General features: G+C 40.0%; 1 protein-coding gene across 5 annotated transcripts in view; it reads right to left on the bottom strand.

The window, feature by feature from the left end:
- Positions 1-14,651, bottom strand: part of LOC132362582 (protocadherin gamma-C4) — a 189,315-nt gene that overhangs the window by 168,820 nt on the left and 5,844 nt on the right. For 2 of the 5 annotated variants that reach the window (XM_059917320.1, XM_059917321.1), the window contains exons 2-3: positions 14,252-14,340; positions 4,637-5,695 (exon numbers count right to left, since the gene is read on the bottom strand). In XM_059917320.1, the coding sequence (XP_059773303.1) occupies positions 4,637-5,695; positions 14,252-14,340 (1,148 nt within the window). Of the gene's footprint in view, positions 1-4,636; positions 7,380-14,251; positions 14,341-14,651 lie in introns of those variants that run through there. The other 3 variants (XM_059917307.1, XM_059917315.1, XM_059917319.1) reach the window with 2 other exon arrangements.

Genomic DNA, 14,651 nt, shown 5'->3' with positions numbered 1-14,651 from the left:
CTAAGTAATTTCTGCACTCTTTCAGGTAAACCCAAGTTATTATTTGTTGCCCCTGTGACTTTCAAGTTGTTTTGAAGAATCTTACAGTTCTAAGATACCTTAAAAGTAGCTCTCTCAAGTCAGGAGTCTTTTTTTCAGAATGAATAAGAATGGTGTGAATGAATGTGACCTTGATAGTAGTTGCAAGGAAAGTATCATTGAACGCTGGAGGCATTAATCAAGGCAGCCTCTGCCCTTATGCCAAACATCTTCAACCACTTATTTTATATTCAGAGACAATAAGATTAATCTAAAAACATTAGCTACATTATATTCTAATGTTACATATTTTAAATTTCTGTGCTTAATGGCTTAGTATTGAACTTCAAAACCTGTATTTTCCCCCCAAAACCTGTATTTAAATTATTGAATTTTCGGACATTTAATTGGGTGACTACCCAATTAAGCCCTGACACTTTGCCTGATTGATGCTGGAGATAGAAATGGTGCACCTGATGAACACAGTCCCTGTTCTCAGGAAGCTTACAGGATAAGGGAGGACATAGTAAAGTAAACAGAGTATTTTAATAGAGTATGGTAACTGCTATGATGGTTGGAAACCCTGGGCAATGGGAGAATACATAGGAAGGGTATCCAGCCTAGATTTGGGGGTCAGGAAAGACTTTTCCAGGACAAGATTGAAGCTGGATCCTAAAGCGGATGACTGGATCAAGAAAGAGGCTGGAGTAGTGTTCTAGAACCTTAGTACAAATTCTTGGAGGTGAGAGGCAGCATGAACATTAAGGAAACTGAAGGTGGTTTGTTCTTTGTTCTTTTCAAGATTGTTAGGGCCACTTGAGGTCCCCTGACACTCCATATGAATTTTAGGATGGATTTTTTTCTATTTATACAAAAAAAGGCATTGGGATTTTGATAGGGATTGCACTGAATCTGTAGATTGCTTTGGGTAGTTCTATAAGTTTTTGATAGATACTCTTTATCAGGTTAAGGATGTTTCCTTAAATTTCCAGTTTGCTAAAAGATTTTAATCATGTCTTGAATGTTCTCAAGACCTTTATTATGCCTCTATTGAAATGAACATATGGCTTTTTATCTTCAATCTCCTAATATGAAGTTTTATATTATTAGATTTTCTTATATTGAAATATTCTTGCATCCCTAAGTAATAAACCCCTTTTAGTCATAAGCTATAAATATTACATATATAGTAGATACAATTTTGAATCAACATTCTTGAGCGAGATTGCACACTTCTGTTCTCATTTCAGTCTTCATGCCTTTTGGCTTCTTCCCCATTGAACTTTTTTCATTTTTAACCCATTCCTCTGAGAACACTGATGAAATATTTATTGGAAACAATTGATATTAACTCACCATGTTTTCTAGTAGAGCCTCTAGTTTGTTTTTTAAAACTTTTTCTTCAACATTGTTTTGATACTTTTGAGTCTCATTAAATAACTGCTCGACATCCCTTATTGTAGTTCTCTAAAGATTTCTGTTTGTCTTTGACAACATCTGGTTTTACTCTGTATATTATTTCCCACTCATGCTTCTTGCTTCATATTAAGCTGTTTTATTTTTTCCTAGTCTTACTTGCTTTTCCTTCCCTTTCTCTTTTCCAGGTCTTTGTCTATAATCAGAATTTGGGGGTTTCTTTTAAGATCTCTAAAACGAATTTTAATCATGCCATCTGACAAGCCGATATTAGTCCCAGTACTGGACTTGACAGAAGTTTCATTTTCTCCCCACTGGTGTCGCCTTCTATTGCTTCATCATCATAATTCTTCCTTGTTTGCATTTCAATAATTTATACCCTTTGTTACTTTTCCTATTATTTTATTTAAATTTATGCTAATATTATATCTTTCTTGCTTTGTTTCTTGAGTGGCAAGCTAAATTCACTTGTTTTAAATCATTTGCTTTTTGAAATTCTTACAGTTGTCTATAGATTTACCCCCTAAATATTCTTTTCTCTGCATTCCACAATTTTTAATAAGTAATATTTTAATTTTTGTAGTTTTTATTTCATTGTGATTTTTTAAATCCAAGAGTAATTCAGGGATGTAGATTTAAATGTCCAAACTTTTCTGTTTCCTTTTACTATTTTAAAATGTTTGCTTTGTGATTTTTCCAGCTTTATTGAGGTATAATTGACAAATAAAATTGTAAGATATTTAAAGTGTACAACGTGATGATTTGATATATGTATACATTGTGAAAGGATTCCTCTACTGAGCTAATTAACACATCCATCGCCTCACATATTTACCTTTTTGTGTGTGTGTGAGAGCATTAGGTTCTACTCTTAGCAAATTTCTATTATACAATACAGTGCTGTCAACTGTAGTCTCACGCTATACATTATGTCCTAAGGCCTTATTCCTCTTACAGCTGAAGGTTTGTACCCTTTTACTAATCCCTCCTTATTTTCCTCACCAGCCACTTTGTGATTTAACTACATAAGGCATGTATATTATTTGTACTTTGAAATTTGCTCTACCTTTTTTGTGATGACTATGTAGTAAATTGTTGTCGATTTTCCATATGTTCATGTAAAAATTGGCTATTCTATATTTGTTGTGTATACAAATACCCAACAAATCTGTCAGATCAAGCTTATAGATTCTGTTATTCAAATATGCTGTGTGCTTAGTAATTTTCTCCCTGTGTGATGTATTATTTCTTATGGAACTGTGTTAAAATCTCTTTCAAATTTCAGATTTGAAAATAATCTGTATTATTTTCAAAGCTATATTGTTTGGTGATAGGAGCTCATGATTTTTATATCCTTTTGGTTGTCTGTTCTTTTTATAAGTATGATCAGTTCATTAAAAAAATCACCACTAATGTTGTTGCCTCAAACACTACTTTGGTGTTATATTAATATTGACATGACTGCTTTCTTGTGTGTAGGGTGTGTGTGCGTATGTATCGACATCTTTATCTTCAGTATTTCAGTATAATTTTATTTTAAGCATGTATCTTGTCAGCAGAATAGATGGATTTAAAAAATCAACCAACTTGGCAATCTTGGTGTTTCAATAGGTTAAAAGGTCATTTATATATACACAGAAGCAAAGTTTTAAATTAAAAAAGTTGAGAAAATTTAAAATTGTAACAACTTATGGCATTGAGAGTATACTCTTGGTACCAAACAGAAAATAAAAATAAAAATCCACACTTAGACATACAGCAAGAATGAGAGAATTTTTTTAAAGCCATCAGAGAAAATAAAGATTACCTAAAAAATAATAATTTGTTGGCAGAAAATTCTCATTAGCAAAAGTAAGTTCCAGAATTCTCCAGGTCCCAGGCCATAACTAGGTATTTTAATGGCACTTTAATGGTATGCAGCAGTGGTATTCTGAATATCACAGCTCAGGTCTGAGAGATTTAGTGTTCATTTTCTGAAGCCAGCATCTGTGTCCACTTCACTCCCTTGGTCTTTAGCTTGCAACAAGTTATGACCATGGGAACTGGTAGGTAATGTTTTTATGTGACTTTCCCCCTTTTTAACTAGCCAAGGGGCCTAACTGCTTATTTTGGATTCAAGCAGTAAGCCTGGCTCAGGTCCCTTGTTTAGCCCGAAGCCCTTTTGTCCCTATTACACTGCTTGAACAATCTCATCTAAGTCCAAGACTAGAATTCCCACTTTAGTTTTAGCCTGGCTCACCACTTTCTGTCCCATCTTCGGTCCGTTTAGCCATTTATCTTTTATTTGTGCCTGACTATGCTTCTGCTTTCTTCTTTTTTATTTTATATGTGTATCTTTAATTTATTGGAGCAGAGTAAGTATATCAAAGCATAGGTTTACTCCCCTATGCTGCATTTCTTGTGAAGAGCTTACACACATTAAAATGGAATATATATTTGATTTTTGTTAGTTGTTTACATTACAGGCATAATATACAAATCAGGAGGCTTCAAACTATTTCTCAAGTTGCACAGAAAATTTTCTGTCATTCATTTTATTACTTAATTTCATAAGTTACTTAAAACAGTTGATGTATTCTTGAGCATGCATAAAACATGTCAAAATAAATGACTAAACAAAGGGCTAAGAGAGTTTAAATTTGCAGCTTACCTAGATTTCCATAATTTTATATTAACACAACTTAAAAATACTACTTTAGACAATCTTTACCTTTTCAAATGTCCCCAAATAAAACAGCACCCCGACAGATGACATCGACATTAAATTTAAGGATAAATTAGGAGATGTTTATAACTTAAGGATATTTGAAAACAGTATTAGTCACATTAATATTGGTGGACCTTTTCTAGTCAAACCCAATCCTTGCTAGATAAGAGAATGGTAAAGCCAGAAAAATAAAATTATTTGGCCAGAAGCAAGCAAGAAAACTTTAGAAGCCAAATCTCCTTGTTTCTAATGAAGTGCTCTTTCCACAACTCTTTATCCCAACCACCTACATTATGATTAATTACAGTCTCCTTTTCAATGAAAGAACAATGATAAATATACTCGGATATAAACATTTAATGATTTCCCAGGATTTGTAAATAGAAAGCTATAATGATATGTGGGAAATAGAGAACTGTTAGTAGTAAAGAACGAAAGCAAGTAAGTAAACTCAGAAATTATTTTTACCTAGATAAATTTACTACACAAGTTTACCTGCGAAAATGTTTGCTTTCTATCTTCAAGTAAAGACTGGGGTGCTGATAGAAAATCCTTTTTCTCACGGCTCTCCTGGCTGACGAGCGTGTCCGCGTAGTTGGGCTGCGGGAAGATCACGTGACTCCCCCGCGAGTCCGCGGTGAGCGAGACCTCGTGGGAATAGGTCTGCAGGAAAGCCCGCACCCCGTCCACGCCCACAAAGTGAGAGACGGGCACGCCCGCTAATCCTCCTCCTGAAGCCTGGAGCACACGCGTCGTATGCCAGCGCCACAGTCTGAGCGCCAGAAGCACAATGACAAAGGCGAGGAAGACGCAGGAGATCGTGGCCACCGCCACCACCAGGTACAGCGTGAGGCTGGAGTTGTCCAGGTTGGTGGAGGGTTCCATGCTGCCCAAGTCGGCCAGCACATCTGGGATGCTGCCAGCCATCGCCACTGTGAGAGTAACTGTGGCAGAGAGAGGAGGCTGGCCGTGGTCCTCGACCGCCACCACCAGGCTCTGCTTGAGCGCGTCTCTATCCATCACAGCCCGCGCTGTGCGCACCTCGCCCGTGTGCAGCCCCACCGAGAAAAGCGCTGGCTCGCTGGCCTTGAGCAGGCGGTAGGACAGCCAGGCGTTCTGGCCCGAGTCTCTGTCCACAGCCACCACCTTGGTCACCAGGTAGCCAGGCTCTGCAGAGCGGGGTGCCAGCTCCACACCGGTGGAACCGTCAGTGGGGAGGGCGGGGTACAGAATCTCAGGTGTGTTGTCATTCTGGTCCAGCACGAATATGCCCAGTGACACGTTGCTGCTGAGCGGCGGGTCCCCGCTGTCACGAGCCATCACTCTTAGTCGCAGGTCCCGGAACTGCTCATAGTCGAAGGATCGCAACGCATACAGGACTCCAGTGTCTGAGTTGATGGAGACAAAGGAGGATAGAGGTACCCCCTGGATGGTGTCCTCCACCAGGGAATAAGTGACTCGTGCATTCTCATTGCTGTCAGCATCGTGGGCAGTCACAGAGAAAATGGAGACACCTCTGGGGTTGTTTTCTGGAATGTAGGTGGAGTAGGAGTCCTGCAGGAAGACAGGGGAGTTGTCATTGATATCTGTCACTTGCAGTGAAATGTGTGTTTCGGTAGATAGAGTCGGAGTTCCCTGATCTGCTGCTGTTACTGTGATGTTGTACTGGGAGGTAAGTTCTCTGTCCATTGTTCTTTCTGTCACTAAACGGTAATAATTATCATCTAACTTTTCTAATTTAAAGGGTAGATTTCCAGAAATGGAACACGTAGTGTGACCATTGTCTCCAGAGTCCTGGTCGTGCACACTGATAAGAGCAATTATGGCCCCAGGAGGAAAGTTTTCTGGGACTGCAGTGGTGACAGAGGTGATGGTCACCTCTGGGGCATTATCATTTATGTCCAGAACTTTGACCAGCACCTTAGCTCTGGCCATGAGGCTTGAACCATCCTGAGCTTGAATTTCCATTGGATAAATTGTGTATTCTTCGAAATCTAGAGGTTCTTTATTTGATATTTCTCCTGTGTAAGAATCCAAGTGAAATATTTGTGCCACTTTGTGGTCTATATTATGAAACGAATATGTTACTTCCCCATTGGCTCCCTCATCTGGGTCCGTGGCTTTTACCGTGAGCAGCCGAGTGCCCAGCGGCACGTTCTCAGGGACACTCGTGTGGTACCGTGCTTGAGTAAACGCTGGAGCGTTGTCATTTGCATCCACCACCTGAACTCGAATTCGGAGGGTTCCTGAACGGACTGGGTTGCCCCCATCAAAAGCGGTGAGGAGGCGGCGGTGGACAGCGTCTTCTTCCCTATCTAGGGGACTCTGCAGCACCATCTCTGGCTGTTGGGACCCATCAGATCCCTGTTGCACATCCAGGGAGAAATGAGGGTTGGAGCTGAGCTGGTACATCTGGAGCGAATTCATACCCACATCAAAGTCTTGCCCAGAAGGTAGAGGGATCCTGGTACCTGGAGTGGTTATTTCATTCATTTTAAATTCTACTTCCTCTGACTGGAATTGGGGAGTGTTGTCATTAATATCAATTATTTCCACTTCAACAGGGAAAAGCTTCATTTTATCCTCTACCAAGACGTTAAAACTCACCAGACACTGCAGGCTCTGAGCGCAGAGCTCCTCCCGATCTATCCTGCCTGCGGTGACCAAGCTGCCGCTTCGCGGGTTCAGAGCAAAAAGCTGAGTCCTACCTCTGGAGACGATGCGGACTCCCCGCTCCGCCAGCTCCTGGGGTTGTAGTCCCAGGTCTTCGGCAATGTTGCCCACAAAGAAACCTTTGTCTGTCTCTTCTGGCACCGAGTAGCGGATCTTCCCAGCCTGGGCTTCCAACAACAGCCCCAGAAAAAGGAACAGCAAGACCAGCCTGCGGCAGCCGAGCACCTTCACTCGAATCGTCATTGCTCTCTTGCTTCGTAGTTTTCTCCCAGTCTGGCACCAACAGTATTGTTTCTCTGCTCTTCTGAGTCTAAATTAACCGAATTTTCAGGAGAATTCAGAGCAGAAAGGGGTCCTGAAGTAGGATCTGGGCAGCCTCAGGAGTCTGTTTTCAATCTGGCAGTGATGGAGGTTCTAAGAAGTTTTTTTTCCCCTCGGTGTGTTTGTGTGTGCGCACGCGTGCGCTGCCTTTATCTCCCAGACTGGTGAACAGCGGCACCCAGAGTCCTAAAGAGTTACTGCACTCCTAGATAATACTTGAACTTTCTCTTCTCATTAACCTGATCAACCTTTCCTTAAGTCTTAGTTTATTGTCAAGGAAATAGTTAAGCATTATACATTATAACTATGAAAAGGAGAAATTGCTATGTTCATTTAATTAATTACATCTACATATTGCTTAATTGTAACATACAGTAGAATCCAAGCTATCCTGGATATTCCAGTAGTATTCCCAACCTATCTGCTTTCCGTTTGCTAGTCAGGAAGTATCACAAAGGGGACAAATCATCCCTCCACTTCTTCTGTAGTACATCTTGACCACTTGATAATTTCACAGGCCATATAGAAGAGCAACTGCCCTTTGACTGAAGGATGAAAAAAACTGAAAGGAAAAATAAACTTTTAGAGTGTAAGCAAGACTTTAAAAAATTGGACTATCCCATTTCCTATCCATTGCACTCTGAATATTTAGCAGAAACCTTGGAATTTTGAAGGACATATTTTATTCCATCCCTATTTTTCCTCTTTTACTGAAGCATCTATGTATTATGTAGATTTAAAAAGACCTTTAATATGGGCTTTTAAAAGACCTTCAACTCAGCTGCAAGTAATATATTTTGAATAAAATAACACTGGGCTTGGACTTCCCCGGCCGTCCAGTGGTTAAGACCCCATGCTCCCACTGCAGGGGGCAGCAGTTTGATCCCTGGTCGGGGAACTAAGATCCCGCGTGCCACGCCACATGGCCAAAACGAACAAACAAACAAACAACAAAAAAACCACTGGGCTCTTGGAATTTCATTGGAAAAATGTCACATGAGTATCTAATTTAGACTAAATTTAAGAGACACAAGAGGTAGTGATATTTTTCAAAATTGAAAATAAAAAGGCCACATCTTTATTTTTGGATAGTCTATATTAGGATAATATGTATTCTCCTACATCCACACTTAATATTTTCTCCAAAAGAAGTTGGTTTTCTAAAACAGCAAGATTTTAAAACTGTATTGCCTTCCTTGTTTTACTCATTGCAAAATTAGTAAAAGGTTACTAACTAAAGTGTCTTGGGCTTAGTGTGATTTATTTATCCTTACACAGAAGTTAGGGAAGAATGATCTCTGCATTCCAGACGCTGACATTTTTAGGAACAAATTGGGCCAAATATTGGCAGCCAACCCACGGACACCATGACTGAGAAGGCTCTGGAAAATGATGAAAGGAAACAATCAAAGGCCAGAATAGTTCTTGGAGAGAGACTCTATGTTCTTACACAACCAAATCTACAGTTTCCCAGCTTCTCAAAGACAAATATAATGGAGCCCAAGAGCAGAAACTTAAAGATGCAGTGAACCTCCTTCAATATTTCGAGGAAAGAACTCTTTAGCCAGAAACATAATTTTTCAGAACATACATTAATAGGCACAAAGTTTTGCCCAAAGGAATTTTCTGGGCTAATGAAACAAATCAAAATATACATAGAAACTAGCAAGTAAACTTGTAGAGCTCTCCCACACCCCTAAAGACAACAAAAAATAAGCAGGACTGCTTACAGTAGGATGATATTTATGAAATAAAAGTGTTAAAACTCACAGGAATACATTTGAATCCAATGTAATATTTAAGGCTTCACTGCTGGTACTACAGAAACTATCTAGTTGAAAGACGTTTCTGCGTTAACTTGAAGAAATTAAGACTTTGCAATATCTGAAGTCACATATTGACTGTAGGAATAGGGCAAATCTCTCTTGCTGAAGTGGGAGCAACTCCAAGTCCAGGCTTGGACCAGGCTGAAAGCAGGGCTGGAGGAGCACTGCAGGCACGAGGCTATGGCCAGAGTCACTGCTAGGAAGAAGAACATGGAGATCAAGGCGAAAAGACCATGACCAGGTAAAGCTGTAGCTCTGGCAGTAGGTGCTGGGTGGTCACTGAGGTCCGTCCACAACTCCTGCAAAGACTAGCTGCAGCATGATGAATACTGTCATTGAGCATGGTGACCAGCAAGCCCCAGAGAACAGTGTCTCTGTCATCTGCAGTGTCCCAGTGGGCATCTTGCTCTTGTGCATCCTCAGGTTGAAGAGTCAGATTAGGACACCTGATAGGACAGTCAGGTGTTGCGCCCCAGTCAGCGTCCACCTTGGCGACCAGGTAGTCAAACTGCAGTGTGTGATGCCCCATTGAAGAGGCGTATGACTTCCAGGTGCAACTCCCAGCACAGCACGTCTTCTGTGAGTTTTTGCAGTGGTAGTACACCATTACAGGCAGGCTCAGGCTGACACAGAGCCCTGGTTGCAGGCCACAGAGTCAGCTCAAAGGTAGGCTGCAGTGAACACCACTGTGCTCTGCACTCAGTGACACGTCAGACAACAGCACCCAGGTCACTGGTCAGGAAAAATAGGAGGCACTTAGGGCACCAAGTTTCAGTTGGAAGCACTAAAGTGTGCAATGGAGGCTCTGGGTGAGTGTTCCCAATCTCCTGGACCATACAATAGACCTGTTGGAAAATTAGAGCATTTTTGTTGATGTGGGTTATATGCAGGCTAATGCTTACACTGGAGGAGAGGGACAGCTTGTCTTTGTTACCTCATGATTCCGAATCTGCTCCCAGTTTAGAATCCTTTCTGTCAGTAGCTTACAAAGAATTACATAGTAATTCTTTGTTGTGAATTGTTTGGCTATGTGTTTATTACTCTCTACAATATCTTTCACTTTTCTCTTCAAGAAATCTGAGTCCTGTTGTTTTGATTAGAGCAACCACACTTCTTATCTCTAATAGGACTAAACACTCAGCTGAAAGTCACCTGCACTGCATCATAGTTCTCAACCTGCATTTCAACCAGGATTGTGAAAAGTGCCCTTAACTGTCTCCAGTCTTCTCTTCTAAGCTGTGATATAACAGTCACTCTTCAAAATCAAAGATGGTGCTGTCGTTATTGAATATACTGTGTATGCCCTGTGAGACTGTGTGGAAAGTGTAGAACTCTACCTTAAGGGTGTCACCTAGGTCAGCAGGGATCACCTGAAGAATGCAGACAAGGAGGTTCTCTGGCAGGCAGACTCTACTGTACACTTTGTAGCTCAGTATGGGAGGACTGGCTTTGGCATCCAAGACCTACCTGCATCTTGCCCTGAGCCTCCTCCCCACCACTAAGTGGTGGCAGCTCTGCTACTCTGGTCCAGATTTCTCCAATAAATAACCAGAGTACTTACTACCCTAGTGTTCTCTTTTACTTTTGGCAGTGAGGGAGATGGTTAACTGAAATTAATCTGCTAAACTTGTAGAGAATTACTTGCAGCATCCATATCTACTGCAGTTTAGGAGTAAACTTTGCTCTTATTAAGATGTTTTCCAGAATTTTCAAAACAAAATGGCTGTGCTCAAAGCCATATGTTATTTATATACAGGATAAATACTTTATATAAAAAACATTTATAGGATTTCCAGTGAAGGTTTCAGATTCAAGGGGCCTAGGGACTTCCTTTGGCCTATTGGCTACATCTATCCTGTCATTTGTTCCTTCCTGCTCTCTTTGCTGGCGGTAAAGAGAGGCTTCTTAGCACTCACCCATGGTTCTTGTCACCGACATGTAGATCTTTGGCGAGATTCCCCACTTTTAAATCCTTGGCTGTCTCTTCCGGAATCTCTCAGCATAACTGCTGCGCAGTTCACTAGGCTGAACAAAGACATCAGAAAAGGAAACAGCGCTTCCTGCACTCCCGCGTCTTCCCTGTGGGGAGACTTCTCTCTCTTCACGATGCGGCTTCGTAGGACCGAATGCACTTCGCTACAGTGGCTCCTCGGATTACCAAGGTGCGCTGGAAAGAAGAGGAAGCAGCTCTCTCAGACCTTCCTGACCCAGATATTTGAAGCAGATTGCGGGAGAGATGGCGTGCAGAGTCTGCTCCTGGTGTGTTTCTCTAAAGTGTGCATACATCGCTGCGTCAAAACCGCCAGTGGGTTCCTTTGTTTCACTCTAAGCCACGGATTGGCCAACAGCGGCACCCAGAGGTCCAGGAGGATAGCTACCACATGTTATTTCTGAAAGTCCTCACAGGAGACTGTATTTGCTTTATTTCCGGGACTTATTTTTACAATACCAGTTGGTTCAGTACAAAGGCTACAAGTCACTATTTCTTTTTGACAAAATATTAATAAAATGGTCTTTCCACAAAATTTAAATCAAACGTTTTAATTTATTAAAATTCACATCAGCTTAAAATAAAAATTCTTACACAATTTCCCTCTTGACATTTCCTTTTGAAGAACACTTGAAGCTTCTTTTTCTTAAACATTTTTTTACTCAAGAAATTACCCACTGTAAAAAGAATTTTACATTAGAAAAGGAAATTCTCACTGTATATTCTACAATATAAAAGAAACTTGCACTATAAAAGGTAGAAAATACTGACAAAAATTTTCAAGTATCAGTAATTGCATTATTTAATTACAATTTTACACATAACATAAAATTTACCAACTTAACCATTTTAAGTGTACAGTTCAGTAGTATTAAATACATTCATAATGTCATGCAACCATCACAACCATCCATCTCCAGAACTCTTTTTATCTTATAAAACTGAAACCTATACCCATAGGTATACCTATACCTATACGTATACCCATTAAACTCCTCATTCTCCCTTCTCTCCAGCCCCTGGCAAACACCATTCTACTTGCTCTATGATTTTGACTACTCTACATACCTCATATAAGTGGAATCATATGGTATTTGTCTTTTGTGTGTGTGTGTGACTGGCTTATTTTACATAGCATAATATCCTCAAGGTTCATCCATGTTGCAGCATGTGTCAGATTTTCCTTCCTTTTTAAAAGAGTATGGAGGTTCCTCAAAAAATTAAAAATAGAACTACCACATGATCCAGCAATTCCACTTCTGGGTATGTTTCTGAAAAAAATGAAAACACTAATTCAGAAAGATGTAATCACCCCTATGTTCACTGCAGCACCATTTACAATAGCCAAGATATGGAAGCAACCTAAGTGTCCATCAATAAATGAATGGATAAATAAGATGTGGTACATATACAAAGCCATAAAAAGGAACAAAATCTTGCCATTTGCAACAACATGGATGGACCTAGAGGGTATAATGTTAAGTGAAGTAAGTCAAACAGAAAAAGACAAATACCACATGATTTCACTTATATGTGGAATCTGAAAAAGCAAAACAAATAAACATAACAAAACAGAAAGAGATTCACAGATACAAAGAACAAACAGGTGGCTGTCAGAAGGGAGAGGGGTGAGGGGATGAGTGAAATAGGTGAGGAATATTAAGAGGTACAAACTTCCAGTTACAAAATAAATGAGTCACAGGGATGAAATGTACAGCATGGGGAATACAGTATAGTCAATAAAATTGTAGTAACTTTGTATGGTGACAGATGGCAACTAGACTTACGGTGAGGGTGATTATTTTGTAATGTACAGAAATATCGAATGACTGTGCTGTGCACCTGGAACTAACATAGTGTTGTAAGTCAATTATACTTCAATTTTAAAAAAGAATTTCCTTCCTTTTCAAAGCTGAATAATATTCCATTGTAGGTACACATACCACATTTTGCTTATGCATTCATTGGTTGATGGACACCTGGGGTGCATCTAACTTTTAGCTATTATGAATAATGCTGGTATGAACAAGGGTGTATAAACATCTCTTAGAGACACTGCTTTCAATTCTTTAGGGTATATACACAGAATTGGAATTGATGGATCATATAGTAATTCAATTTTTAATGTTTTGAGGAACCACTGACTGTTTTCCACAGTGGCTGTACCATTTTATATTCCCACCAACAGTGCACAAGGATTTCATTATTCCACATCTTTGTCAATATTTATTATTTCCTGTTTTTTTAATAGCCGTCATCCTAATGGGCATGAGGTGGTATCTCACTGTTGTTTTTATTTGCATTTCCCTAATGATTAGTAATGTTGAGCATCTTCTCATGTACTTATCGGGCATTTGTATCTTTTTTGGAATTACATATATACTACTATAATCCTCCCAATAATCAGCTCTTTCATGGATACCACTGATTACCTCTATAGACTGAATATTTATGTCCCCCCCCCACCCCAAATTTCACATGTTGAAACCTAATCAATGTGATGGTATTTAGAGGCAGGGCTTTGGGGAGGTGATTAGGTCATGAGGTTGGAGTGCTCATGAATGGCATTAGTGCCCCTGTAAAATAGGCCGCAGAGAACTCCTCCACCCCTTCTACCATGTGAGGTTACAGCAAAAAAGACTGCCACCTATGAACCAGGAAGCCTGCCCTCACCAGACACCAAAGCTGCCAGTGCTTTTATCTCAGACTTCTCAGCTTCCAGATCTGAGAAATAAATTTCAGGTGCTTATAAGGCACTCAGTTTATGATATTTTGACACAGCAGCCCAGATAAATGAGGACAGTTGCCCTTGTTCTTTCCTCTCTTCTAACACTTCGTTTTCAGTTTAGAGGTCCACCATCTGTGCACCTAAGGGCAGCTGAACCTACTCATAGCTGTAGTAGTTCTGATAGGTCTAAACCAATATTGGTGATCTCATTCCTCTTGCCAGTGTTTAGTTAGAAATGTGGCTTAAAACAATTAATAATTAAAAAATAAGCTTAGGGCAAGGTTTCTCAACCCTGGTACTATTTTGAGTCAGATAACTTTGTTGGGGGATGTTCTGTGCATTATAGGATATTTAGCAGCACCCATGAGACGCCACGAGATCCCACAGGTGCAACAATCAAAATGTCTCCAGACATCACCAAATGTCTCCTCCTCCCCACCATTTTGAAAATCACAGGCTTAGGGTATTCCGCTGGTGACTATTATTGAGCCAGGGATAGGCATATAGTCTAAGTTGGTCCAATCACAGTGAAAGACAGATTTTGGTTGGGAAGAGCCACTCTCTGAACTTACCATGGACAAGGAAGGAAGTTCCCCAGTTACTGCTGGCAGGTTTCTTATGACCACAGACTTTGGAAATTTACAAGGAGGTGAGGGTAAAGCTGAAAGAATAATAAAGTATAAATAAATGTTCATTATCCAAAATTAGCAAGAGTTAAACAATTTGTGCCAGACCATAATTCAATCCTGCCTAAAGGCAGCCATACTTCTAGAACTGCACTGTCCGATAGAGTAATCACCTGCCACATGTGGCCACTGGGCACTTGAAATGTGGCTAGTCCAAATTGAGATGTGCTTTAGGTGTAAAATAAACACTTGATTTTGAAGATTCAGTACAAAATAAGAATGTAAAATATTGTTAATATTTTATACATTGATTATATGTTGAGCAATATTTTGGTCATTAGGTTAA

This window comes from Balaenoptera ricei, chromosome 3, assembly GCF_028023285.1.
Source record: "Balaenoptera ricei isolate mBalRic1 chromosome 3, mBalRic1.hap2, whole genome shotgun sequence".
In the NCBI taxonomy this organism is placed as follows: Eukaryota; Metazoa; Chordata; class Mammalia; order Artiodactyla; family Balaenopteridae; genus Balaenoptera; species Balaenoptera ricei.
The sequence above is the reverse complement of the archived record's forward strand: the minus strand, read 5'-3'. Positions and strand labels throughout refer to the sequence as shown.